Source organism: Lepidochelys olivacea (genome assembly GCF_965140295.1).
Source record: "Lepidochelys olivacea isolate rLepOli2 genome assembly, chromosome: 5".
Classification (NCBI taxonomy): domain Eukaryota; kingdom Metazoa; phylum Chordata; order Testudines; family Cheloniidae; genus Lepidochelys; species Lepidochelys olivacea.
In genome coordinates this window covers 132,047,135-132,073,049 of record NC_140415.1, presented here as the reverse complement: position 1 = coordinate 132,073,049, position 25,915 = coordinate 132,047,135, and the positions used below count along the sequence as shown (strand labels likewise).

The 25,915-nt window shown below is 45.2% G+C and overlaps 1 protein-coding gene across 4 annotated transcripts in view; it reads left to right on the top strand.

Annotated features, from left to right (window-relative positions):
- Nucleotides 1-25,915, top strand: part of NRG1 (neuregulin 1) — a 707,499-nt gene that overhangs the window by 507,701 nt on the left and 173,883 nt on the right. For 2 of the 4 annotated variants that reach the window (XM_084628934.1, XM_084628933.1), the window contains exons 3-4: nt 113-290; nt 11,781-11,905. In XM_084628934.1, coding sequence (XP_084485060.1) covers nt 113-290; nt 11,781-11,905 — 303 coding nt within the window. Of the gene's footprint in view, nt 1-112; nt 291-11,780; nt 11,906-22,788; nt 22,840-25,915 lie in introns of those variants that run through there. The other 2 variants (XM_084628932.1, XM_084628935.1) reach the window with 2 other exon arrangements.

Here is a 25,915-nt window from a genome sequence, read left to right as displayed (position 1 = left end):
TTTAGTCAGGTTCTGTCTGTAAATGTTCTGGCTTGCCTAGGTCTACTTCAATTAGCATGGTTTTCTCTTTTGAAAGCAGCCTAATCACCAGTGCTTTCTTTTCTCTCTTTAGCTGTGCCTCCCAAATTGAAGGAGCTGAAAAACCAGGAGTCCGCTGTGGGTCAGAAGCTAGTGCTCAGGTGTGAAGCCAATTCCGAATACCCCGCTCTCAGATTCAAATGGCTAAAGAATGGAAAAGAAATAACCAAAAAAAACAAACCGGAAAATGTCAAGATCTCCAAAAAACAAAAGTAAGTACAGTGATACATCTTGCAAGCTGGGCTGGGGGGAGAAAGTGGAATTATTCCCCAAGCACTGGGAGTATTAATGATCTCAGCATTCACAACTGAGTGCTGTGAAATAAGGAAAGAGAATTAATGGAAATAGGTTATCTCTTTATTTTCACTAGGACTTATATATTGTTGTCAAGTAATAACAAAAATGGAATATCTCATAACGAATACTCTATTTTTTATTCCGATTGTTGTTTTTTATAGTAAAGTGCAGACATTTTTTTAAACTAGTAAATCTTGGGTGCAGGCCATTGATAAAATCTCATGTTTGTTGTTGAAGTGCCAGATTGTTTGAAACTATCAAAAGGAATAACGTTGAGTCTTGCATTGGAAGTTGCTAAGTGTCTCCCGTGACGTTCTGAGAGGCTTCAATTACCACTGGCTTTACCGGGGCACTCCAAACTAGAGCTGTGTGGCTAATAGATTTTTTCGGTTTCTTGTGAATTCTGAAAAATCAAAAGAAAAACGAATTTTGGATCGATCCAAAAATGAAAAGTTTTGGTATTTTTGTCCAATTGAAAAGTCAAAAAGAATTAGAATCATAGAATATCAGGGTTGGAAGGGACCTCAGGAGGTCATCTAGTGCAACCCCCTGCGCAAAAGCAGGACCAATCCCCAATTAAATCATCCCAGCCAGGGCTTTGTCAAGCCTGACCTTCAAAACTTCTAAGGAAGGAGATTCCACCACCTCCCTAGGCAACGCATTCCAGTGTTTCACCACCCTCCTAGTGAAAAAGTTTTTCCTAATATCCAACCTAAACCTCCCCCACTGCAACTTGAGACCATTACTCCTTGTCCTGTCCTCTTCTACCACTGAGAATAGTCTAGAACCATCCTCTCTGGAACCACCTCTCAGGTAGTTGAAAGCAGCTATCAAATCCCCCCTCATTCTTCTCTTCTGCAGACTAAACAATCCCAGCTCCCTCAGCCTCTCCTCATAAGTCATGTGTTCCAGACCCCTAATCATTTTTGTTGCCCTTCGCTGGACTCTTTCCAATTTATCCACATCCTTCTTGTAATGTGGGGCCCAAAACTGGACACAGTACTCCAGATGAGGCCTCACCAATGTCGAATAGAGGGGAACGATCACGTCCCTCGATCTGCTCACTATGCCCCTACTTATACATCCCAAAATGCCATTGGCCTCCTTGGCAACAAGGGCACACTGCTGACTCATATCCAGCTTCTCGTCCACTGTCACCCCTAGGTCCTTTTCCGCAGAACTGCTGCCTAGCCATTCGGTCCCTAGTCTGTAGCTGTGCATTGGGTTCTTCCGTCCTAAGTGCAGGACCCTGCACTTATCCTTATTGAACCTCATCAGATTTCTTTTGGCCCAATCCTCCAATTTGTCTAGGTCCCTCTGTATCCTATCCCTGCCCTCCAGCGTATCTACCACTCCTCCCAGTTTAGTATCATCCGCAAATTTGCTGAGAGTGCAATCCACACCATCCTCCAGATCATTAATGAAGATATTGAACAAAACCGGCCCCAGGACCGACCCCTAGGGCACTCCACTTGACACCGGCTGCCAACTAGACATGGAGCCATTGGTCACTACCCGTTGAGCCCGACAATTGTTTTGGGTCGAACAAAACGTTTAGTTCAACCGAAAATGAAACACTTCATTTAGATATCAAGATTTTTTTAATATTCTATAAATTTTAAAAATAAAGTGTAAGGACATTTCTAAACAGAAAGTCATTTGGAATAAAAAAAATAGATCAGATCATTTCATTTAAAAAAGGTCAATATGGACTGTTTTGATTTTTTTCATATTTTTTTTAGTTCAACTGAAACAATTTGCCAGAATGGACAGAAATTTGCAAAATGTTTCAGTTGACCCAAATCTGCATTTTCACTGAAAAAAAAAGTTTTGGTCAAAAAAACATTACGGCGCTCTAGTGAGAACCTCACAAGATTGGGCACTCCTCTGAGAGCTGTCAGAAATTCATGCTCCTGGTGGAGGAAAATGTCCTTACCAGGTGGCTGATGAAGCATGTGTGGGAAGAATCTGGAGCACTGTTTCTGTGTAAAAGGCAGTCAAAGAGAGAGAGAGAAGTTAAGTAATACCTTATTCTCTCATCTATGGAGGAGGGTTTGACATTCTATTCCCACAAGAATGTTTTGGTTTCAAAGAGCTGGTTTGCACCTTGTCCCTCTTACATAGAAGGGTGTATTAAAGGTACAGTAGAACCTCAGAGTTACGAACACCTCGGGAATGCAGGTTGTTCATAACTCTGCAATCTTTGTAACTCTGAACAAAATGTTATGGTTGTTCTTTCAAAAAGTTTGCAACTGAACTTTGACTTAATACAGCTTTGAAACTTTACTATGCAGAAGAAAAAAAGCTACTTTCCCTTTATTTTTTTAGTAGTTTACATTTAAAACAGTACTATACTGTGTTTGCTTTGGGGGGGAGTTCCAGTTCCAAATGAGGTGTGTGGTTGACTGGTCAGTTTTGTAATTCTGGTGTTCATAACTCTGAGGTCCTACTGTGTGCATTTAAGACACTTGGGGCCCAATCCTGCACTCCTTGCTCAGGCTAAAGTGCTATTAACTTTACAGGATCAGATCTGAAGACACACTTTTCTGTAGAACAAACCACAACTGGTTTTGGTGTTTTGCTCTAAGGTGGGGGATTTTGTTGCATTTTCCTCTGAGGGGGTGAACACTTATTGTTGTGTGTCAAATCCTCCACCCAAATAGCAGCACTTAATCTTTTTGTGTTACACCAAGCATATCTGTTCTCGCTATCAAATGAATGAGACTGAAAAGATACATTCTCTCCTCTCTTACCCGGCATTGTCCTTGCAGTGCACTGCAGTATAGTCAGTGACAGAGGAAGCAGGAAGGGAGTCAGCTAGAGTAGCCACCCCTTGAGTCTGTCTGACTGTGACATAAAGAATTTTTGAAGTTTCTAGGCATGATAAAGAAAGGGCCCTTGCCCTCCGTACTTTGCACCTGTGAAGTCCTGGTAAGTGGAACTGTTCCAGGTGATAAATAGCCCAGTGAATCTAGACCTATTTGCAGAGTCAAGTGTTTCTTGCAGTGTAGTAATTTCAGTCTGTATTGTGGAGACACCTGACCCTTGGCTGCCTATATGTGACAAATGCCATTTTTTCTTCTGTTTTGGCCAATTTTGTTCACCCTACATTATTTGATGTGCTTGAGGAGCTTTGTTGTATGACCATTGGAGAACATTGGACTAATGACTCTCTTAACTCACCAAATTTTGCCGGGAAATGTTGAGACCATTAGTGGAGAAGAGTATCAATGCTACCTTTTAGAAAGGGTGTAGAAGCAAAATCTCATAAAGAAGCAATTGTTAGGCCTTGGCCCAAGAAACTGTATCTGGATTCTGAGGAACTTGATCTCTGACCCTGTCTCAGAGGATTTATTGGGAAGGACTAATGAGGCAACTCTGGTAATACTTGGAATTCTCTGATTTCCCTGGCACGCCCCCCCCCCCCCCCCACAGTCTGCTTTTAGGCTAGGATACGGTACAGAGACTTACCTAGTTGGTCTGTTTGGCTACTGACCTTCTGGAAGTGGAAGCAAATCAAGTGCCTTTGCTGATTCTTTCAGATCTATCAGCTGCCTTCAGTACCACTGCCCGCATGATATTTGGGAATATGCCTGTGGAAACTGGCAGAGACAGCTGAAATTGCTCGAGTGGCTCTGTGCTTTTACCGAAAAGGTGATGAAGTTGTGACAAACTGCACAGGTGTTGTCTGTGAGGGTATATCTACCCTGCAATTAAAAACCCACGTGGCTGACCCATGCCAGCTGGCTATGGCTAAGGGGATGTTTAATTGCCCTGTAGCCATTCCAACTCCAACTGGAATCCAGGTTCTAGGACCCTGTGAGGTGGGAGGGTCCCAGACCTCAGGCTGCAGCCCAAGCCAGAACGTCTACACAGCAATTAAACAGCCCCTTAGCCTGAGCCCTGCAAGCCCAAATCAGCTAGTATAGGCCAGCCCCAGGTGTCTAATTGCAATGTAGACATAGTCTGAGAGTCCTCACAGGTTAGCACTGACAGCTCCTCTGCCCTGACATCACTCCCATACTCTGTACCACAGGAGTCCGTTTGTCTGCCTTCCTGGTCCATGTGTAGGTGAGGTGCTGTGAGTGAAGAGTGTCTAGCTGAGATTCGGAGATAGTCGCCTGTGGTGTGTCCCCAGCTGAAGGAATTTGTCATTCAGTATTGTAACTTGGGGAGAGAGTGGGCTTTTGTTATTGCTTTGGCTGCTACCACTCCAGGCCTGCGAAGAGATATGTATTGTTTTGGTGGAAGATCATGAACATAGCCCTTGGCTCAGTTGAAATTCATGTTTAGATTATACTGTACACATACATAGGACAGGAACATATTATAAAGCTAAATAAATAAGTGGAAAAATAATACAGTGCAGGTGAATGCAGTAAAGATCAGAATTATATTATGTGCAAATTGGATTAATGAAGGAACACAAGCAATTTCCCATACCAAGCTAAATGAATTTAAATGGTTAATATTTCTCTATTTTTAGTGTTTTTATGATACAAGATAATTGAGCAGGCAAATATTTCTTATTCTTGGGCTGCTATATTGTTATATGGACAATCAGTTTTAATATGGAATTTTTATAATAATGATCTATAAAAAGGTGTAGAGAGTCATCTGAGCTGGCTAGAATTAATATTTATTTTACAGACAAATGGCTACTTAAAGAGTGAGTTATATTGTGCTGCAGAAGACACACACTAGCATCATCAGGATTCAAGGCAGCCTAATGTTATTGGCTTCACCAATCCAGACAGTTCAGAAGAACAGTTTATACATATTAATAAAATTCCATTAAGGTTGAAAGTAGTGTCCAACCATCAACAGTGACTTTTGTTAATTTCAGATTTTACACACCAACTCTTTGCTCATTGTGTGGCTGCATAATAGAAAGTGCAAAGTCATTTCAAGAAAGAAACTTTTTTTTTAATTCCAACAAATTAGATGTAAAATTTTAGACAAAATGTAAAAATATCTGATAGGCAAAATAAGTGGCCAACTACTGAAACAGAAATGGAGTAGCTTTGCAGCTTCCTTTAAAATGACAGGGACGGTATGACCAACAGACACCAGAACCAACAGACTTTGGTGTGGAGGAGATGAAATTGCTGACTGTTATTTACTGGTGCAATATCCTGATGCATATTGTTAGCTAATGACATCTGCAGATGTGTCACAGATGCAGTATTTCCTTGGCCTATTAGCTTGCTTGAATGGGTTTATGATCTAATGCTGTTCACCTTGGGATAATCATAGGTAAATCCCATATTGACATTTTGAACCCATTTTTTCATCTACAATGGACTTCAGGAATACCCCTGATATGAGTGGTCTCTGTCCAAGCCTGCTTGAAAGCCAGTGGGCTGGCTGATACAAAAGACTAAACATTTCCTTTGTATCAGTCGACATACCAGGTAATGCCATTCAGAGAAGTCTGGCACCAGTCCATGTCTTCTCACCCGTTAGTAAAATATTCACTCAGTTGCCCACTTCTAATGGCAACATTTCAGTTCTTCATCTTCTTTCTGTGCATTTCAAATCTTTCTGGCACCTGTGTCTAAATAATTTGCGCTTGCTGTTTCACCTGGCTGTTGATATTAGAAATGAAACCACTCATGAAATGCTGCATGCAAATGCACCAGCAGTTTGGGCTGCCATATCAGCTTCATTTGAATATTTGCTTACAGTTAGCTATTCTGGATGACAGACAGAGAAAGTGTCATAGACTGGGACGTAGGCAGTTATACCTAGTGGCTAGAACGGTGGTGGTCAGGTTTAGTGGACAGAGCCAGAGTCAAGCCAAGGGTCAGAGCCTGAGTAGCTGGGACAGTACATTGAAGCACAGATCTGGAACAAGGCAGGAGGACAGGGACAGGACAGGAAGGCAGCTTCGAGACCCTCAGTCTATGATACTGAGCACTCCTATTGTCTGGGCTTTGATGCATTCTTGGTGGGGTTTTCTTCCTTCCATGCATGCACATAAGCCCAGGATTTTTTGGCTGCTTCCTCATTTAAAGTGATTAATGAGTTTGGGTGTGCATGCAGTTATTTGAATTGTAGCATTAGCTAACAATAAGTGCCTATAATACCACTGATGCTATGAATATTCAATTTCTTTCTCAGATTTGGAACCACTGCTATGGATTTTGCACCTAGGAAAAATAACAAAATGCCAGGCTTGTTAGACTTCCACAACTAATTTGACTAATTTGACTCCTAACTTCCTTTTTCTATTCTAAAATTAAAAGTTTAGACCTCACTGTTTTTTCTAAGTTAACGTAATGACCTGTGCAGAGTAGAGGGTTTGTTCCTCTGCTACAAGTGCCACATAGATGGTTCTCATGGATCTTGATACGTGAGATAGAGAGAGGAAAGTAGACCACTCAACGTGAACTGAAATGTGGTAGGAGTCCAAAATATGAGAGACTGTTGAAACTGTGCTTTTAATTATTGTGGACACGATACACCTGAATGTTGGTCTTGCACAAGACTGTAAACTAAATATGCAGTACCTTGAATCATAGAATATCACGGTTGGAAGAGACCTCAGGAGGTCATCTAGTCCAACCCCCTGCTCAAAGCAGGACCAATCCCCAATTTTTGCCCCAGATCCCACATGGCCCCCCTCAAGGATTGAACTCACAACCCTGGGTTTAGCAGACCACTGCTCAAACCACTGAGCTATCGCTCCCCATTGCATTCTCTGGTTATCAGAATTTTATCCCCATTTCATGGGATAAGAGGGAAGGTCCTCTCATGGATCAGCAACTGCTTTAAAAGACAGGAAATAAAAGGTAGGAATAAATGGTCAGCTTTCAGAATGGAGAGAGATAAATAGTGATGTCCCCCAGAGATCTGTACTGGGACCAGTCCTATTCAACACATTCATAAATGATCTGGAAAAAGAGGTAAGCAGAGAGGTGTCAAAATTTGCAGACAATACAAAATTACTCAAGACAATTAAGTCCAAAGCTGACTGTGGGGACTCACAAAACTGAGTAACTGGGCAACAAATGGCCGATGAAACTCTATGTTGATGAATGCAAAGTCATGCACATCGGAAAACATAAGCCAACTTATACTTACAAAATTATGGGGTATGAATTAGCTGTTACCACAGAAGAAAGAGATCTTGGAGTCGTGGATAGTTCTCTGAAAACATCCACTCAATATGCAGCAGCAGCCAAAAAAGCAAATATTTGGAAAGGGATAGATAATAAGACAGAAAATGTAATACCACAATGTAAATCCATGATATGCCCCACCTTGAATACTGAATGCAGTTCTGATTGCCCCATCTCAAAAAAGATCTATTAGAATTGGAAAAGGTACAGAGAAGGGCAACAAAAATGATTAAGAATCATAGAATCATAGAATCATAGAATGTCAGGGTTGGAAGGGACCTCAGGAGGTCATCTAGTCCAACCCCCTGCTCAAAGCAGGACCAATCCCTAATTAAATCATCCCAGCCAGGGCTTTGTCAAGCCTGACCTTCAAAACTTCTAAGGAAGGAGATTCTACCACCTCCCTAGGTAACGCATTCCAGTGTTTCACCACCCTCCTAGTGAAAAAGTTTTTCCTAATATCCAACCTAAACCTCCCCCACTGCAACTTGAGACCATTACTCCTTGTCCTGTCCTCTTCTACCACTGAGAATAGTCTAGAACCATCCTCTCTGGAACCACCTCTCAGGTAGTTGAAAGCAGCTATCAAATCCCCCCTCATTCTTCTCTTCTGCAGACTAAACAATCCCAGTTCCCTCAGCCTCTCCTCAGAAGTCATGTGTTCTAGACCCCTAATCATTTTTGTTGCCCTTCGCTGGACTCTCTCCAATTTATCCACATCCTTCTTGTAGTGTGGGGCCCAAAACTGGACACAGTACTCCAGATGAGGCCTCACCAATGTCGAATAGAGGGGGACGATCACATCCCTCGATCTGCTCGCCATGCCCCTACTTATACATCCCAAAATGCCATTGGCCTTCTTGGCAACAAGGGCACACTGCTGACTCATATCCAGCTTCTCGTCCACTGTCACCCCTAGGTCCTTTTCCGCAGAGCTGCTGCCTAGCCATTCGGTCTCTAATCTGTAGCTGTGCATTGGGTTCTTCCGTCCTAAGTGCAGGACCCTGCACTTATCCTTATTGAACCTCATCAGATTTCTTTTGGCCCAATCCTCCAATTGGTCTAGGTCCCTCTGTATCCTAGTTTGGAACAGCTTCCATATGAGAAGAGATTAGAGTTTGGAACAGCTTCCATATGAGAAGAGATTAAAAAGACTGGGACTTTTCAGCTTGGAAAAGAGACGACTAAGGAGGGGATATGATAGAAGTCTGTACAATCATGAATGGTGTGGAGGAAGTGAATTAATAAGGAAGTGTTCTTTACTCCCTCACATGACATAAAACCAGGGGTAACCCAATGAAATTAATATGCAACAGGTTTAAAACAACCAACATAATGCACAGTCAAGCAGGGCCAGATTTAGGGGCAGGTGACACAGGCAACCAGGTGGGCATTGGGCTTGGGGTGCTGTTTTTGTTGTTAGCGACAAAAGGTCAAATAGGATGTTTGAAGTAACGTTTCAAGTATTCCGTATGTGGATTCATTTTTCACTAACCACCTTAGAATGTTCTGGATCTTTATAGGATCTCATAAGGTATTCAAACATTTAACAAATGGAGGGGGAGCGCCAAAGATGTTCCTCACTTGCTGAGCCATTTGGTCGAGACTGGCCCTGCAGTCAACTTGTGGAACTCGTTGCCAGGGGATGTTGTGAAGGCCAAAACTATAACCGGGTTCAAAAAACTAACTAGATAAGTTCATGGAGGATAGGTCTGTTAGCTGTTAGCCAAGATGGTCAGGGATGCAATCCTATGCTCTGGGTGTCTCTAGCCCCTGACTGCCAGAAGCTGGGAGTGGACAACAGGGGATGGACCACTCGATTGCCTATTCTGTTCATTACCTCTGAAGCACCTGGCATTGGCCACTGTTGGAAAATAGGACACTGGGCTAGATGGACCATTGGTCTGACCCAGTATGGCCGTTCTTATGTTCTTACATATTCTTATCCCACATCATCCACAAGCAGCTAGCATCATGCCACCTGAACTCCAGCCAGGAAGGTGGATCAATGAATACTATTCCATGGATTGGCTCCACAACGTTAGCGGACCCCCTCTCAGCCTATCAGTGGGGTGATGTTGCATCCTGAGTTAGCCGGCCTAGGCTCTGCCAGCCTCTGGTTTGCTCTACTGGCCTACTCCTTCTTCCAGTGGTGCTGGAACATTTTTAGTAGTGGGGATGCTGAAAGCCAGCCCCCTTAACCCTGTCCACCTCTCCCTGCCCCTGAGGCTGGGAGCAGGGCTGTGTCTCCAGAAGTGGGGGGACTTGGACAGGGGTAAGGGGGCTGAGGCCACAGCTGGGGGTGGGCATGGGGCCAGAAATGGAGCCCCGGGTTGGGGGTGGTGGTCGGGACCCCACGTGCAGGGCCAAGAGCAGAGCCTCGGCTGTGGGACCATGCGCAGGGCCCTGGGTGTGGAGCCCTGGGAGCGTGGAGCCTGGCGCGGGGCCTTGGGCATGGGGCCAGCGGCTGGGGAGCATGGCCGGCGGCCGGGACTCCAGGAGCAGAGCCCCGGGTGTGGGGTCGGAAGTGGGGTAGGCCCCAGGAGAGGAGGCCTGGGAGCAGGGGGTGGGGCTGGTGGCCGGGACCCAAGCCCCAGGTGAGGTGAGGGGTTGTGGAGTGGAGGGCCGGGAACAGGGCATAGGTGTGGGAAGCACCCCCAGATTTAATGCATGGAGCCAGCGATTGGGGAGTGGGGCACAAGGCTGGTGGCCGCCTATAAAACCTGGGGTGCAACAGCACCCTACTTCCCGCGTCTATGCCGCCTTCTCCCTCTGATAATGGCCTGCGGGTCTGCAGCCTCCTGTCTCCCCAATGGCTTGAGTCTACAGCTCCCCTCCCCCAGCATCTGTTCTGATTCATCTCCTCCACAGTTGTGCCTTCGTGTGAAAACGGGAAACCTTAAGCTACTTTGCAACAACTGCTCCATACTGTTGCAGGACCAATAGGCACAAGGAAGAGCTGAGAAGGGGCACTGGCTGGCTCTGGGGATTGGTACTAGGGTAGATAGAGCCTTTTACCTCTAGGTTGCCACCTCCAATTTGAATCCAGCCCAGCCCATCCGTTCCTGATCATCATTTCAGTTCGATGAGTGCTTGGCACCCTGTGTGCAGAGAGTTAAGAGTCTCAGGCTGTGGCCACACACCAAGCATTGCAGTGGCTATGTTGCTGTAGTATACACACTTGCCACAGCGAAAGAAGGGTTTTTTCCATCTCTCTAGTAATCAAACCCTTGATTCTTCCGTCCACCTACCAGTGTCTACAGCAGGGCTTAGGTTGGCTTAAAGACTTCTCTCAAGGGTGTGAATTTTTCACACCCCTGAGCAATGTCGCCCTGTTGACCTACAGTTGAGGTGTCGAACAGGCCTTAGTTCTGCTAGGAGTTCACAAGTGTCCACAATATAACAACCACCCCTTCATGTAGCCTCAAATTCCTACCGTATTGGCACTCTCCGCAGTGAGATCAAAGAGTGAATTACCCTCTCCTCCTTAGAGATGGTCTGCCCCGGGCAGGGCTAAACCAGATTGGCCTGGCAGCATGAGGAAGCCTATGGCTAAACCACTTGTGCTGTACCTGTTCTGTGGCCATACAGAGAGCTGAGAATGACTGGTCCAGGTAATGGAATTACTGAGGTTACTTGTGGTGAGGGCCCTGCTGAGAGACACTAGAATGTGCTCCTACCAAATAAATGGGCAGGCAGGAGTTCTGCATTTTAAAATCTAATCTTAAAACCTTGGAGACTGATTAAATTACATCTCCTTGCCAGGAACAAAATGAAGCCTCATGCAGATTAACTGCTGTCCACATTTTTTTGTTTGCGCTGGACAGTGATTTCCTAGTGGGGTTTCAAAGGTTGCTTAAAGAGCTTCTTGCTATCTCATGATTATTTATTCAGATGCTAGAAACTATAGTACTTGCACAGAACTCTGCTACTGGCAGCATGAACCCCAATGACAGGAGAATCTATCTATATTTTGTACAGGCACCCATCTCCATGGTGTCGGAGTACCTCCTGGTCCAGTTTCTTGAAGGGAGAAGGCTGGTTTTTGTAGATTTCCCTTAATAACAAAGAGAACTCTCAAGCAGAAAACTATAAACAAACAAATGTATTTATTTGAGCTCTTTCATGTGCCTATTCTGCAGAGTTCTCCAAACTCTGGTTGGGGTAAACTGGTGTAGTCAGAGGATGGAAGATGAATTTCTTCATTGGATAAATGCATTAGCTGCTTGTCATGATTATTACTCCGATAAAAGATGTAACGTGTTTCTCCTGATTCCACAGGAAGTACTCGGAACTTCACATTTCGAAAGCATCGCTGGCGGACGCTGGGGAATACACATGCAAAGTGAGCAACAAACTAGGGAATGACAGCACCAAAGCCAGCATCACCATCACGGACACCAATGGTAAGACATGGCTATTTGTTTAACTGCAGTTTAAAAGTTCTTGCATTAAAAGAGCCATCCGGCCAAAAGGGTCTGTAGGTGAATGAGAACCTTGCAAGCATTGCAAGAGGTGCGTCCCCACTAGACCACACTGGAAGCAAAATAGAGATGAAAACACGTGAGTCTATTGTGGTGTAAATAAAATAAATTTAAAAACATTAGGCCTGATGTAGGTATAGCCTATTTAGATTAAATTGGTCCTCCTTATGCAAACAAGCGGAGTCAGCATTACAATAGCACCCTGAAGATTCCACAGAGATTGACACCCCATTGTGCTAGGCGCTGTACAAACACATAGTGAGACTCAGCCCCGGCACCAAAGGCCTTATAATCTGAACAGACAAGACCGACAAAAGGTGTAAGAAAGAGGATAATACTGTTTCCATTATACAAAAGAGTAACTGAGGCACATAGAGATTAAGTCTGTGGCAGCGCAGGCAATTGAACCCAGCTCTCCTGAGTCCCAGTCCAGTGCCTTTCCTCAAAACCAGCCCACATCTCTAGGTAATATTCGTATGGCTACGGAATGTGACCACCTCTCTTTTCACATATGTCGATAGTTGTCCTGAAAGCTGGCACGTGAGAGAAATGTTTTAATGCAAGCTACGTGATCAACATATGAAGTCATTCACAGACATAAGCCTGTCTCATATACTGTCATTTAGACTTGTGATTTGAGAAATGGAGGGTCTGAGCAAGCAAAGCTCTCAAGCTTATTCAAAGTCATTTGAAGCTACAAAATTATATTTTTCAAGGCTTCTTTCTGTTTCACTGATAGGAATTGTGACATATGCTTCTAGCAAAATTTAGTTTGTATCACTGTATATAAACCTTTCTGGTTATGACCAGTTGGCAGGTATATGCTTAAACTCTGTTTCTTGGACTTGTTGTTGAGTAATTAAAACGTATTAACAGTTGAAATTCAAGTAGGAGGCCTGTGGGGGTGGGAGGGATCATACACCTGATTAGATCAATACAGCAACTAAAAGACAACTTTTGTCTCTTAATGTGATGGAATTTGAAGACATCATTACAATGCAATGCACGTTTGTTGCACACTGCCCTGAACTAGGAGGTAGGTACCATGCTAATTGGAAAATGAAACTATAATCTTTATTTGTCATCAGTGTAAGTCTTTGGGCTTTTTTGTTAATGTATGGTTGTGCAATGACTCTTAGTGTGGGTGTATAGAATAGAATAGAATAGAATAGAATAGAATAGAATATCTCAAATACTCCTGAACTTAAGGAAAGTTTGGTCCTGATCTAAACTTTGCAGCTGTCCCTTGTCTCTCTAAAGAGGCTGAACCCTAGATCTAAACTAAATCTGATAAGCCGATATCAAACACCAGTCCATACTGTGTAGTAATACTTGATTTGATAAATAAATTCAGCATACATATGTGATGGCCTCACTGACACTGCCCATCTCAGCTGGTTCTACTAGCAAACCAAACCTCTGAGCAGCTGCTATTGTTGGCGGAATTGTCCATCCAAAATTCAGGGCAGCATGGGTGACATCTGGTGACTACAAAAGCACTGGTTCCCCACTGTCTCAGAGAGCTGTATCCATTCACCAGATTCTGATACCCACTGTACCAGTGACCTTCTCACCCCTTGTTCCTCTGCTGCCAGTGACCTCTTCCCCTTTCGACCTTAATGATAGATTTGGGATCCAACCTCTGTCATGAGGCCTGAAGTGTAGACATTATGTGGCTCCTATTCACATGTGTGGTCTGTAACTTGCCATAATAATAAAAACTCATTCAGCTCTTCTGTATCAGCTTCCACTTCCATCTCACAGTCACTGAAGGAGCCTGGAAATGGCCAGGTGCTGTGGCTGGCTGAGGTCTGGAGCAGTCCAAGTGCTGTTGCGGAATGTTAGCACATGTAGAGTTGAATGGAAGCCAAGCGCAGTGGTGCAGTAGAGAGGTGGGATCCCAAGTTCATCCCTGGTTGTGGGGGTTACCACCTGATGGCAGGATGGCGAGCCAGGTATAAGCGACAAAGTCTCGGTATGTATCAGTGGCTGAGAACCATTGCTTTTAACATCCATTTAATTAAAGAAAGTGATCGCTGCTGGAATTTGTGTGTTTATACAGTCGCAGTGTCGTAACCCCATATTCTCTTCATTACATTCTAAATGCAATAATAAAGAATAGTCGTATGTATGTAGTAGTATTAATTATTTGAGTTCTGGTAGCACCTAGAGGCTCCAGTCCTGTTGTGCTAGTTGCTGTACAAACATAAATTAGGCGGAGGTGGGAGCAGCCCCTATAGTTAATGTTCTGCACTTTCCGTTATAAGATCCTGTTTTCAGTGCTGTCTAACATGATCAGACTTCACTTGTTTGGGCTGAAATTTGTCACGTGTCTGATCTGGGCTGAATTTATGTATTTATTTGTTTAAATTTCAGCTAAAATGGTTCAGCTGTTTCTGGGAATGAGATTATATTAAAAGATTGTGACATTCCCCAGGGTACAATCTGGACTGTTGAACAGCTGTGACCGCTCAGTTCTGGAGTGCCTTTTACACTGCTTTGCTGTGAGAGCAACCACTCCTGGTCTGCTCACACCCATCCTCCAGCATGTAAATTACTCCCAGCTATACTGTATGAGTGGTATGGGCAGCCACTCTTGAATTATACTGCAGGACAACAGCAGCAAATTTCCAGTCCCAGACTGTCCCCCAGAAATGTGCGTCTTGCACTGCCAAGCCCTCTCCTGGACAACACAAGCTCACATAAAGGCCGTCACTTTATTAATAGAAAATGATATGCACAAATCCTGTTATCTCAAATGGAGTTTCCCAAACACTTCAGTCCAAGCACACACTGGCTTAGATAAAACAATAAAACAAGTTTATTAACTATGGAAGGATAGATTTTAAGTGATTATAAGTAATGAGGCATAAAAATCAGAGTTGGTTACAAGAAAATAAAAGTGAAACACTCCTGCAGGGGTTGGCAACCTTTCAGAAGTGGTGTGCCAAGTCTTCATTTAGTCACTTTAATTTAAGGTTTCGCGTGACCGTAATACATTTTAATGTTTTTTAGAAGGTCTCTCTCTATAAGTCTATATATTATATAACTAAACTATTGTTGTATGTAAAGTAAACAAGATTTTCAAAATGTTTAAGAAGCTTCATTTAAAATTAAATTAAAATGCTGATCTTACGCCACCGGCCCGCTCAGCCCGCTGCCAGCCTGGGGCTCTGTTCACCTAGGCCGGCAGCAGGCTGAGCGGGGCCTGCGGTTGGGACCCCGGCTGGCAAGGGGCCAGCAGCCAGAATCCCAGACTGGCAGTGGCTCAGCCCGCTGCCGGTCTGGGGTTCCATCCACTGGCTCCTGCCACCCAGGGTCCCGGCTGCCGGCCCCTCTCAGCCCACTGCTGGTCTGGGATCCTGGCCCTGCCCACATAGAGTGGGTACCTACCTTCTCCCTGGTTCTAGCCCATTCTCTTCCTCCCTCTCTGCACTGAGCTGAGGGTGGGGGTGCACTGAGCACAGGGCTGGGGGCGAAGGAGCAGGCTGGGGGTTGGGGTGTAGGGTCTGGCCAGGAGCTAGAATGAGGGAGGGGGCCCAGGGTTGGGGCAGGAGGTTTGGGTGTGGAGTATTAATTTGGTGCAAGGGGTGCAGGTGGGAATGTGGGGGGGGTGCAGGAGCTCCCATTTGGTGCTCAGGGTGGGGGTGGGAATGTGGGGGGTTCTGGAGTCAGGGCTGGGGTCGTGGGGGGGTGCTGGGGTCAGAGCAGAGGGCTGGGAGTGTGGGGGGTGCAGGGGTCAGGGCAGGGGGCTGGGGGGGGTGTGGGGGGGTGTAGGGGTCAGGGCAGAGGGCTGGGAGTGTGGCCTAGGGTTGTGGGGGTGCTCCCAGCCCCCTGCCCAGAGCAGCTCACAGCAGGGGACTGGAGGGGATCTGCCCTGATTCCAGCCCCCTTCCCCAAGACCCCATCCCCACCTCTTCTCCGCCTCCTCCCCGGAGCAGCGAGCGTGCTGCGGCTCCACTTCTCCCCCGCCCTCGCAAGGGCCATCAGCTGATGGGCAGCAGGGAGGGAGAGGAGGAGGGGCAGGAACCCAGCATGCCGGGGGAAGAGGCGGGGGAGGAGGAGCTCTCCTGCCCTGCAGCAGCAGCCAGCAGGACCAAGCTTCTTCATCCTGCCCCTGCTAGGGGGGGGGTGGAGAAGAGCAGGCCGGGGCGGGCAGGATTTTGAATGGCTCGCTGCTACCTGCCGGGGTCCCGGCCCGGGTTCGGCAGCGGGCTGAGCGGGGAGGGTGGCTGGGACCCAGCAGGCAGTAGCGTGCCATTAAAAATCGGCTTGCTTGCCATCTTTGGCACGTGTGCCATAGGTTGCCGACCCCTGGTCTAATGTAAAAGATAAAACTCCAAGCAGGATTCTTTATAGGAACCCCAGAACTTCCATCCTTTCTCAGCAGCTGGGAATTGCTCTTGGACAGTAAGTCCTCCTACCTATTGTAGTGACACCTGGTTAGGTGAAGCCTTTTGGTTGTGGAACGTGTTCTGAGGCCCTTTCTGGGAATACATGTGCTCATTATGCAGGGACTGCACTAACTGGTGAGTGTTTAGGAGTAGCTTTTATCTGGACAACTTTCCCATATCTGTCAGACATGGGTCCCCACTGCTGGTATGCATGCTTTTCAGTCCATTTATTTCCTTATTTAAAGGCTTAAAATATCCCTCTCCAAAGCACCAAGGCATGCATACAAATCCATCTGAAAACACATTCAGAAATCCTAATGGTTGATGCAACTGCCGTGTACTTTTGTCATCTCTAAGATAATTAATTACTGTAATGCACTCCTAACTGAGCTTCCCTTGAAATTAATCTGGAGGTTGAAGTGTATGGCTGTTTGCTTCCTTCATGAGACAGGAGTGAATGAATCAAAGCCCACCTTCCATGATCTGTTGAAGCATCTCACCATGAGTCCATGCCCAGTAGATAAGGCTGGGTGGGTCATGTCTGCTCTTCGTTCCCAGGTTCACTCAGCAACAAGATGGTGTATGTCTTGTTCACTTGTGGAACTCCATTCCCAAGGAGATCCATCAGAAGTCTCTCATTGGCTGCTATTTGAGTGTTTCAGAAGCCATTTTTGTTCTAGGCAGCTACTTTTAATTGATCTTGGGTCTACTCATCGTGTTTTAACAACTGTTTTTTGTTTTCCCTATTCTCCTTCCAAGTCCGAAGTAGTCCCCTTGTGTTGGGAATGCGAGCCTGAAAACTGTCAGGTTTGCCCTAATGCTGCGGGTTTTTTTTCTTCCTACCAGGCTATGCGCTGTATTTGGCTGGACAAATCTTCTCGTAGAATTTGTTGGGAGATGAAAGGAACTTGAATTTCTCACGTAGAGTGCCTTATTAATAGATTTTTTTTAATTTAAAAATACAACTAAAATCAAATTATAAGAATATTCTAAAAATTACAATTTCTAGTTTCTAGCAGTCTTAATGGTATGCGGTAGTTCTTCTGTCCTCTTTTCATTTATAATGAGCGTAACTTGCCCATGGGGTACAAACTGCCTTCTTATTTGGCCTCCTTCCTTTTCACATTTGTTCCCTAAGAAGGACTGTAACTGAGGTCAGAAAAGATGCACAAAACTCTTTTGGAGATCTATAAATAGAGAGCACTGGGATTTGGGTGCATTGTGCTAATTGCTTTTCACATACTAATTTGTCACTTTTCCTATGCAAAGGGGTTCTTGCAGCACACTTTTTACTTACTTTTATTATTTTTAAGGATCATTTTAACTGTACTAAATGAGCATTGATACAGTAATATAAACTAAGGCCAGAGTTTTCAAATGTGTCTTCCAAAAGTATGTAGACACTGAAGGAAGTAACTGTATTTTCAAAAGTACTGAACACCCTGCATTGATTTCAACTTTACGCATCCCGGTTTGGAAATGGTGATGTACAGCCACCATTTCGTTAATGCGTGGGCTTCTTTACAGTGTAACACAATAGTGTTGGTACTATAACACCATTCAGCATGTCAAATGGAGACAGTAAAGAATTCAGGATTTCTCATGCCACCATAGGCTGGTCCATGGAATCCACTATCCTTCCTCTGGAGGTAGCCAATGTCTGATGCTTAAGAGGAAGGCAAATAAAATCATAAATGAAACCCAGCTTTACAAACATTAAATCCTATAGTGCACCTGGCCAACTGTGCAATGCATTTCATGAAAGAAAAATCCCTTTGTGGCCCTATATTGATCAATCTGAGGTTTGATTAGAGCAAGAGACCAGACTACCCCTCTCTTGTGTGTTTGACGAGGCCAGGCTAGAAATTGTGGGCCAGATTCTCAGCTGGTGTAAATCAGCATCGCTCCATTGCAGCCAGTGGAATCCAGCTGAGGATCTGGACCAAGTTGCATTTGTTTTAATGGTGCAATTTGAGTAGGAAGAACAATGTCACCACTTCAGCACCCCTCAAGAATGGATGAGGAGGGAAGGAGCTATGAACATAGCTGTGCCGGGGGAAAAGATGTGTGTGGGCAACTTCCATTCCTTTGGACAGCTTTCAGTGATTAAAAGATTAAATGACAGCAGCAACCATTGAGATCAGATCAGGCAGAAATATCCCTAGGAGTTTGGATTAGGGGCAGAGCTCTTGCAAGCACCAGGAAGCATGACCTCAAAGGAGCCATGAGAAAAAACAGGGGTATCTGAGTAGCAGCCGTGTTAGTCTGTGTCCACAAAAAGAAAAGGAGGACTTGTGGCAGCTTAGAGACTAACAAATTTATTTGAGCATAAGCTTTTGTGAGCTACATCGCATCCGATGAAGTGAGCTGTAGCTCACGAAAGCTTATGCTCAAATAAATTTGTTAGTCTCTAAGGTGCTACAAGTCCTCCTTTTCTTTTTACAGGGGTATCTGTTCCGTTCGGAACTTTCTACAGGAATATGAGTCACATAAAAATGACCAATCTATCAATTCCAAGGAGCTAGAGGGGAAACCCGTAGGGATAACTAGCTCAGCTTTTCAATGATAAATAAATAACATGAAGATATGAATGGACAGATCGTCCTTTTGGTATGTCAGCAACATAACCCTAATTAATCATTTGAAATAAAATGTTTAATAACAATCTTGCTTGGTACTCTAGAGGAGCTACATGAAAGCCATCACTTGGAAAGTGAATGAAACATGCTAAAAGCAATTCCTCCATGTCTGATTATATTTTCATACATACACTATATCACTAAACATAAATGGGTATCTCACCAAACTCCTCCATAGACCGCATACTCTCCATAAAACACTGCAGAAAGGGAGCGCAGAGATGTGCCAGTGGCTTCTATATGAGACGAGGGCACCAGGAGTTATCCCTGGAGAAAGGCACTCTCTGTTCTTAACATGATTAGGATCCCTTCCTGGAGCTTTGGATCATCGCAATCTCTCTGCCAGGCTCTGGAGGAGGAAACTCCCTCTACTCCAGCAGGACCCTTTGCCTGTGAGGGAGACGGGGTCTGCCTTTTATTCCAGGGATCCTCCTCTTTCTTGAAGTCCCTGAGGGGAACACTGCTTAGGAGTGGATTTCTCTGCTCCTCACTTTGCCTTCCTGTCTGTTTCCCCATTTATCTGTGAAGCCCCTCCTCCTCCAGGCATGGCTAGCTGACTGTGCCAGTGGGGCCTGGGTTCATAGAGCAGAGCATTGCTGACCTGGTTTGTGCGGTCATCTGTTTAATGTCAGCTGGATCAGGTATAATCCATTAGTGGTGTCAAATCTGTGCCTCCAGCTCTTATGAAGGCATGGACACAATGGGTGTCGGCCCACCTTTGGGAATGATTTGAAAGGGTGGCATGTCAGGTCAGACTCCAGCAAGTGGACCATTCAGCTGAGTTCACATAGCACTCGTTGTCCGAGCGGTTAGCCCTTCTTTCTCAGCAGTCCCGGCACAGCTTTCATGGATGAGAACAATGGATCAGAGTGAGGACACAGCAGGCAGTTTGTGCTGATGAGCGCTTCCTGGTCTTTGCCTTCTCTTCAGTCACCTGCCGGGGAAAGAGCGCAGACTGGGTCTGGCTGGGGGGACCGGGACTGTGGGAGTGAGGTGCCTCAGAGAACTCCTTCCATGTTACCTCAAAAAAACCCAACGTTTCACTTGCCTCTCCCTCTGCAGTTTTTGCCTAGGGAAGTGGAGGAGCAACAGGCAAATGTTTCCATTTTCAGAGAAGAATTTGTGTCTTTTGTTTAAGCCCTGACAGTGCCGCGCCTCTCACAGACCTTAGATGTGCCCCAAGAGGAAGGGGATATGTGCATAGGTGCTGGAACTGGGGCTGCTTCCCCACCCCCTGGCTCGGATTGGTTTCCATCATATACAGGGTTTACAGTTTGTTTCAATAGCTATCAGCACTCCCACTACAGAAATTGTTGCAGAACCCCTGAATATGTGTGGGGGTGGGAGGGGGAGGATTGCAACGGACAGGGCTATTCACATTGTTGCTGTTGATGGAGACCAAGACGTGAAGATGAAGAGAGGGCCAGAAGCCACTCTCCAGATCACCAGCTCCTCACAATGCTGAAGACACCACTACTGAAAACCGCCTACGGCTTTTCTGCCTCTGCGAGCGCTGGAGGCCACCTTCAGGCCTCCTTCCTCTTTCTCCTCAGCCTGTTTTCTACAGGTGTTGTGCGGAGTGGAATGCATCGCAGCCGTGGTGCAGCACACAGTCCTCGATAAGCAATAATGAGCTGCTGTTGTGTTTTACACCTTCAGCTGTTAATGTTACGAACCGCGCTTGATGCTGTGTGACTGTGCCACTTGTTTTCTGAATGTGGTTCTTCTGGAAGCCCTGTTGGTGCCGAGCTTCTGGTCATACCTCCCGCTACAAATGCAACTTGCTGTCTGTCTTTGTGGAAACATGGGCTAAGCTTTGACTGATACTGCTCAGCCTGTAACGAGAATGATGAGAGAGGCTCCCCCAGCTCAGCACAGGCACTGAATGGAGCACTGTTTCTTTAAGAAGAAAAGAAAATGTTGCTCCAGTACGGCCTGATGCAGAGATGTCTGAAGTGCCAGACCTGCCGTGTCCCCTCTCGTTTTTAACAAGAGTTAATTGTTTGGGCAGCTGAAATTATATATCAGTGCACTGTCTCCATCCCTGACAAGCTGCATAGATCCTTACTGGTGCCCAGCCATGCACCCTCACGTGCTATGACCTTGTGTGACAAGATTTTGACCCTAGTATTTTATATGCATATGTACACTATTCATTTGCAGAGCACCCACCGCAGAGTAGTGGGGGAGCACTTCATAACAATTTTTCCAGCATCATGAGATAATCGTGGACCAAGTGTTCCAGAGAAACAGTAAATTTGCCAAAGGAAACTGGGCCACAAGGGAAAAAATCCAAACAGAAGAGCTAGTGAAAAAGGGAGGCCAGAAAGGTGAACAGATTCTAATACAAAGGCCTTACATCAAGCTTTGATTGCAGCTACATTGAGTGAAATTACATAGACTGGTTCTTGATCTTGGTCATGTCCATGTGCAACCTCAGGATCAAGAACAGAGAACAACCTGGTAGTCTTATTTGCCTTGAAAGATAATCGTGGACAGATGTCCCTCCACTAACTCGTGCCTCGATAAGGGATTTCTGTATTTTTGTAGTACTACAGAAAATGGGAACAATCTGAATGTCCCAGGGAGTTGGAATATTTTGAACAATGTGACAGGGCTGAACAGTTGGGCACAGACCACAGTTGTTCAGGAAGATCTAACACTATAGTATGGCCAGTGGCTATCGGAGTTCTTTTCCCAAATGTCTTCTGCGTTCTTCTTCTGTATTCCTTTTCTCTGATCTTCTGGAAGCTCGCATGCTTAAAATTCTAAGCAGGATGTTCCCGACACTTCTGGAAATGGTGTCATCCATGACCCTTCTCGTTCTCCAGCCAAGCATGAGGATATTGTACTACCAATGGAGTTGTAACTTGTGCAGCAATAAAGAACTTTACCACCTCAGTGCTTGATAACTGTCTAGACAACTTCAGAAAATGTACAGTCCAGGAACATGTGCTGAAGAGCGTTCTACTCAGCCAGACAACACAATAGCATATTGTGATATGGATGTTCAGTGCTCTGGGTCCCCACAGAAACCCGCTCTAACGGAAAGCCATCCATCTACTTATTAGACACTCTGCTAATCATTTAGCAAGGAGCTAAGTGCTGGTTCTATCATGTACCATTGCCGCCGACTTTTATATCAACAAGCAAAGTGAGGAGAAGCCTATGGCATTATGCCAAGAGCAGTCATTCCCTGGGACTTTTGTATAGCAACAACTTGACTCCACTTTTGCGCAACATGAATGCTGGCTTCCAAAGCAGAGTCTTCCGCCTCCACCATGAGTGGGAGTTGGCTGTGCATGTGAGTTAGAAGATTTCCATGAAGTAGAGGAGGATGCCATTGGATATATTCATGAACAAGTAAAATAGGATGACCAGAAATCTTTCTTTGCAAAATCCAACTGCTTAGAAGCACAAGGACTCAATACACTCATTGAACTGCTCCATAAATACAGGCATTTGTGTGCTTTTCCTCAGTTGCCATGGATCCATTATTCCCAGATGAGAATGAGAGACTTGAACAGGGTCATTCTAGCCATAGATCATCCTGTGTTTTCCCCCAGGAAGCTATTTTGCTAGTAGACAGTCAACAGCCATAGGCATCCTTGCCCCCCTGAGGCTGAAGTCTGAGCTTGCTTTTTAGAGCTTTAATTTTTTTCTTGAGCCAGTCCTTTCTTAACAGATAAACTGGCTTTTACTGCTAAGAATGATGAGTTCAGGATCTTCTGAAACCATATTGTAACCTCCTGTTACCTTTTATGTTTTACAGAGCAGTCCAGCAAGACACCCGTATCAACAGAAGGAGCAAAAACTTCCTCACGTAAGTCAAATTAAGTGGTCTCGTCTCTCTCAAATTAGTTCTTCAGACCTAGGTCTGCTCTCTCTAGCTCATTCTGCATATAACAATTTGCCTGGAGCCAGAGCTCCATTATGTGGGAGTGAGAGTGACTTGAATACTGGCCCTGGATTGGTGACTTTAAAATAGGCCTGAACTATTTTTTAATCCTTTAACGTGGAGGTGCTCTTTAGCAAACAATTAAAGAAGGGGTTAAGCATAACTTCCAGTGTCTCTGAGCTGTATACGTTGTCCTGCGTCGTTCACTGCAACCCTCAGCGTGCTGCGGCTCACCTGACCTCTTCTTGGGTTATAGGTTGCTAGTAACACTTCAGCTGCTGGAACACATCTTTACACTTGGTCCATAACAGAATCTTTCCAACTGGCAAGTAGCTGTGTATGACTCTCTGCCTGTGCATGTGCATTTTGTAGGATGGCAGTGTCACATATGTTCATGTTTCCTTGCAGGCTACACGATGATTATCTCCCATTCATGTAAGAGTGGGTCCTCGGTGGCTATGTGGCTCACTTAGGTTCCTGGCTAGCTCATAGTGACACTTTCTTGTCCCTTAGTGATTCCATACGACCTGTGTGATCACGTCACCAGCACCTCATTTATCTTTCTCCTATGGGTGGCTTAACCTGACCGGATCTGCAGTCTGGTACTGCCCTTCTGCAGGTTTCATGAATGCAGGTCGTATTCTTGGTGTGTGCTTTTACTACCTTTGAGGCTGTTTCAGTCTGTTCTGAACTCTTCTGTGTGTAGCCCAATTGGTGTGAGTGTCCCTCTCAGCATTCTGCCCTTGAACAGCTCTGCTGTTAAGTGTTCCATGCGTATGAGGGGCGTGTTTCTAGGCTCCAGGGGCACTCAGACTGGATTGTCTTGCTTTAAAAAAAAATTAAAAAATTAGTGTTACTTTACGAATGGTCCCTGTATGGTAGATGGTCAATATAACACTGTAGTGATACTTTATAAATGGTCATGTCTCTCCTACCATGTCTGGCTGAGGAAGTTGTAGACTGGGGTGGATAAGACATACATCCCACGGATTTGCGAAATTGCACAGATCCGGGCTGGCAAAGGGACTGTGGTCTCTCGCTAGCTCTTCTGGAATGCCATATCTGGTAGGGTTACCATATGTCCATATTTTCCCGGACATGTCCAGCTTTTTGGTTCTTAAATCGCCATCCGGGAGGAATTTTTAAATATCTAAAAACGTCTGGGATTTTGCCATTATTATTTTTCCTCAAAGAAGAGTTGAGCATTCAAGAAAGAGAGTGAATGTTGATTATTCGAGAAAGAAAGTGAATGTTGATTACTCGAGAGAGTGTCTGCTTTTTCCCCCGAGCTCCCAGCGCTTGCGCCCCGAAACAGCTGTTTTGCATGGCTGGGAGGGAGGGGGAGGAATGCGGAGCGCTCAGGGGAGGAGGCAGGGCTGGTGCGGGGATTTGAGGAAGGGGTCCAGTGGGACAGGGAAGGGGCGGAGTTGGGGTGGTGACTTTGGGGAAGGGGTTGGAATAGGGGTGGGGAAGGGGTGGAGTTGGGGCGGGGCGGGGGGGGGGCATAAGCAAATCTCCCCCTCTCCCCCTACCCCCGTGGAGTGTCCTCTTTTTTGAATGTTCAAATATGGTAAACCTATTTTTTGGCAAAGGCTTCTTTTAGTCTGAGATGACAACATTTGTAGGCTAGATCAAGGAGAAAAGTGTGACCACAAGAATTTGCATTGAGCATGCCTGCAGCCTGTCCTTTGATGCATCTCTGTATGTGGTAGCTTGGGAAATCTTGGCACTGGGGTCTAACAAATGCCCATCAGAGGATCCAGGATTCGCTCATGTTCTCAGTGTGGCTGTCAGTATTGCTTCACTTGAGACATGTTAGACCAAACAGTTAATAGCAAGGGCTCCTGTAAGCACTGGAGCCAGTTTTGTTCAGAGGAGTGTCATGCTGGCCCTTGCCTGCACTTCACTTTCATTTCCTCACCCCCTGTGATGTAAGAACAAAACCTGTACACAGCGCTTCTTTCTTCACATAAACTGCGTTTTTGCTACTTGTGTTCTTCCCACTGCCTGCTTCTGCACAGGAATATTCTCCTCTTTGCTGTGACTGGGGCAGAGGCTATGATGTGGTCTCTGAGGTGTTCAAAAGGACATTTGCTGCTAAAATACTGCACTTGCAGATTTAATGCCAAATAGTAAATATCAAAACTACTTTCCACCAATGGGAGTATTAAAGTGCATAAATCTGATGACTACTTATCAAGGGACTGTTTCCAGCCACTGTCTCTCTAGAATTCTGAATAGAGTGTTGGCCACTTAGCATAGGAGATCATCTTACGTCGGTATGGAGTCGGGATGGGTCGGGATGACTCTATTCAGCTCTTGTACATCCAAACATACCCACAAAGCTGTTAATCCTGGATCTATGCTACTTCTGCTCTGTAAATCATTACAGAATCCTCTAGCTGTTTCAGAATACCCTGCAATTTCATACACCCTGCAATACAGATGAGCACATTAGATCTTCTTTGTTGATTGGAGATGGACTAGTGTACAGTGCTCCTGTTTAGACTGCCACCATCCGGTTGCCTAGGAGTGTTGCTTTTGTATCTTTGGAGCTGAAGGAACTTGCAGAGTCACCTTAACTTCAAGTGTGGTTTCCCTCTACATGGATTATTCCTTTTCGGCCTTATTCTCGAACCCCAATGGGCTACAAATATCTCATTCATCTGGTGTACCTACTGTGACCCACCCTGTGACCCTGTGATCTCTACTGGGAATATGGCAGTGTGTTTAACCTCTGCCCAATGGTCTACCAAAAACCTCACTATACATTCTTGGCGTTGTTGTTCAATGCTGGGCATTCCTTGGCTCTGTCTTCCTCTCACTGGTTGCATGGTATTCTACTGCTACCACAAGTAAAGTCCTCTTTCTGCATGGGTTCTGTGTTGTTACTTTCTAGCTGAGATGCTGTCCTGCACACCTTTGCATATGACTACTGTACTCATGTGTTACACTATGTATTGCCAGACCCTCGATGGGTAGATCTTCTGCAACTCCTAAA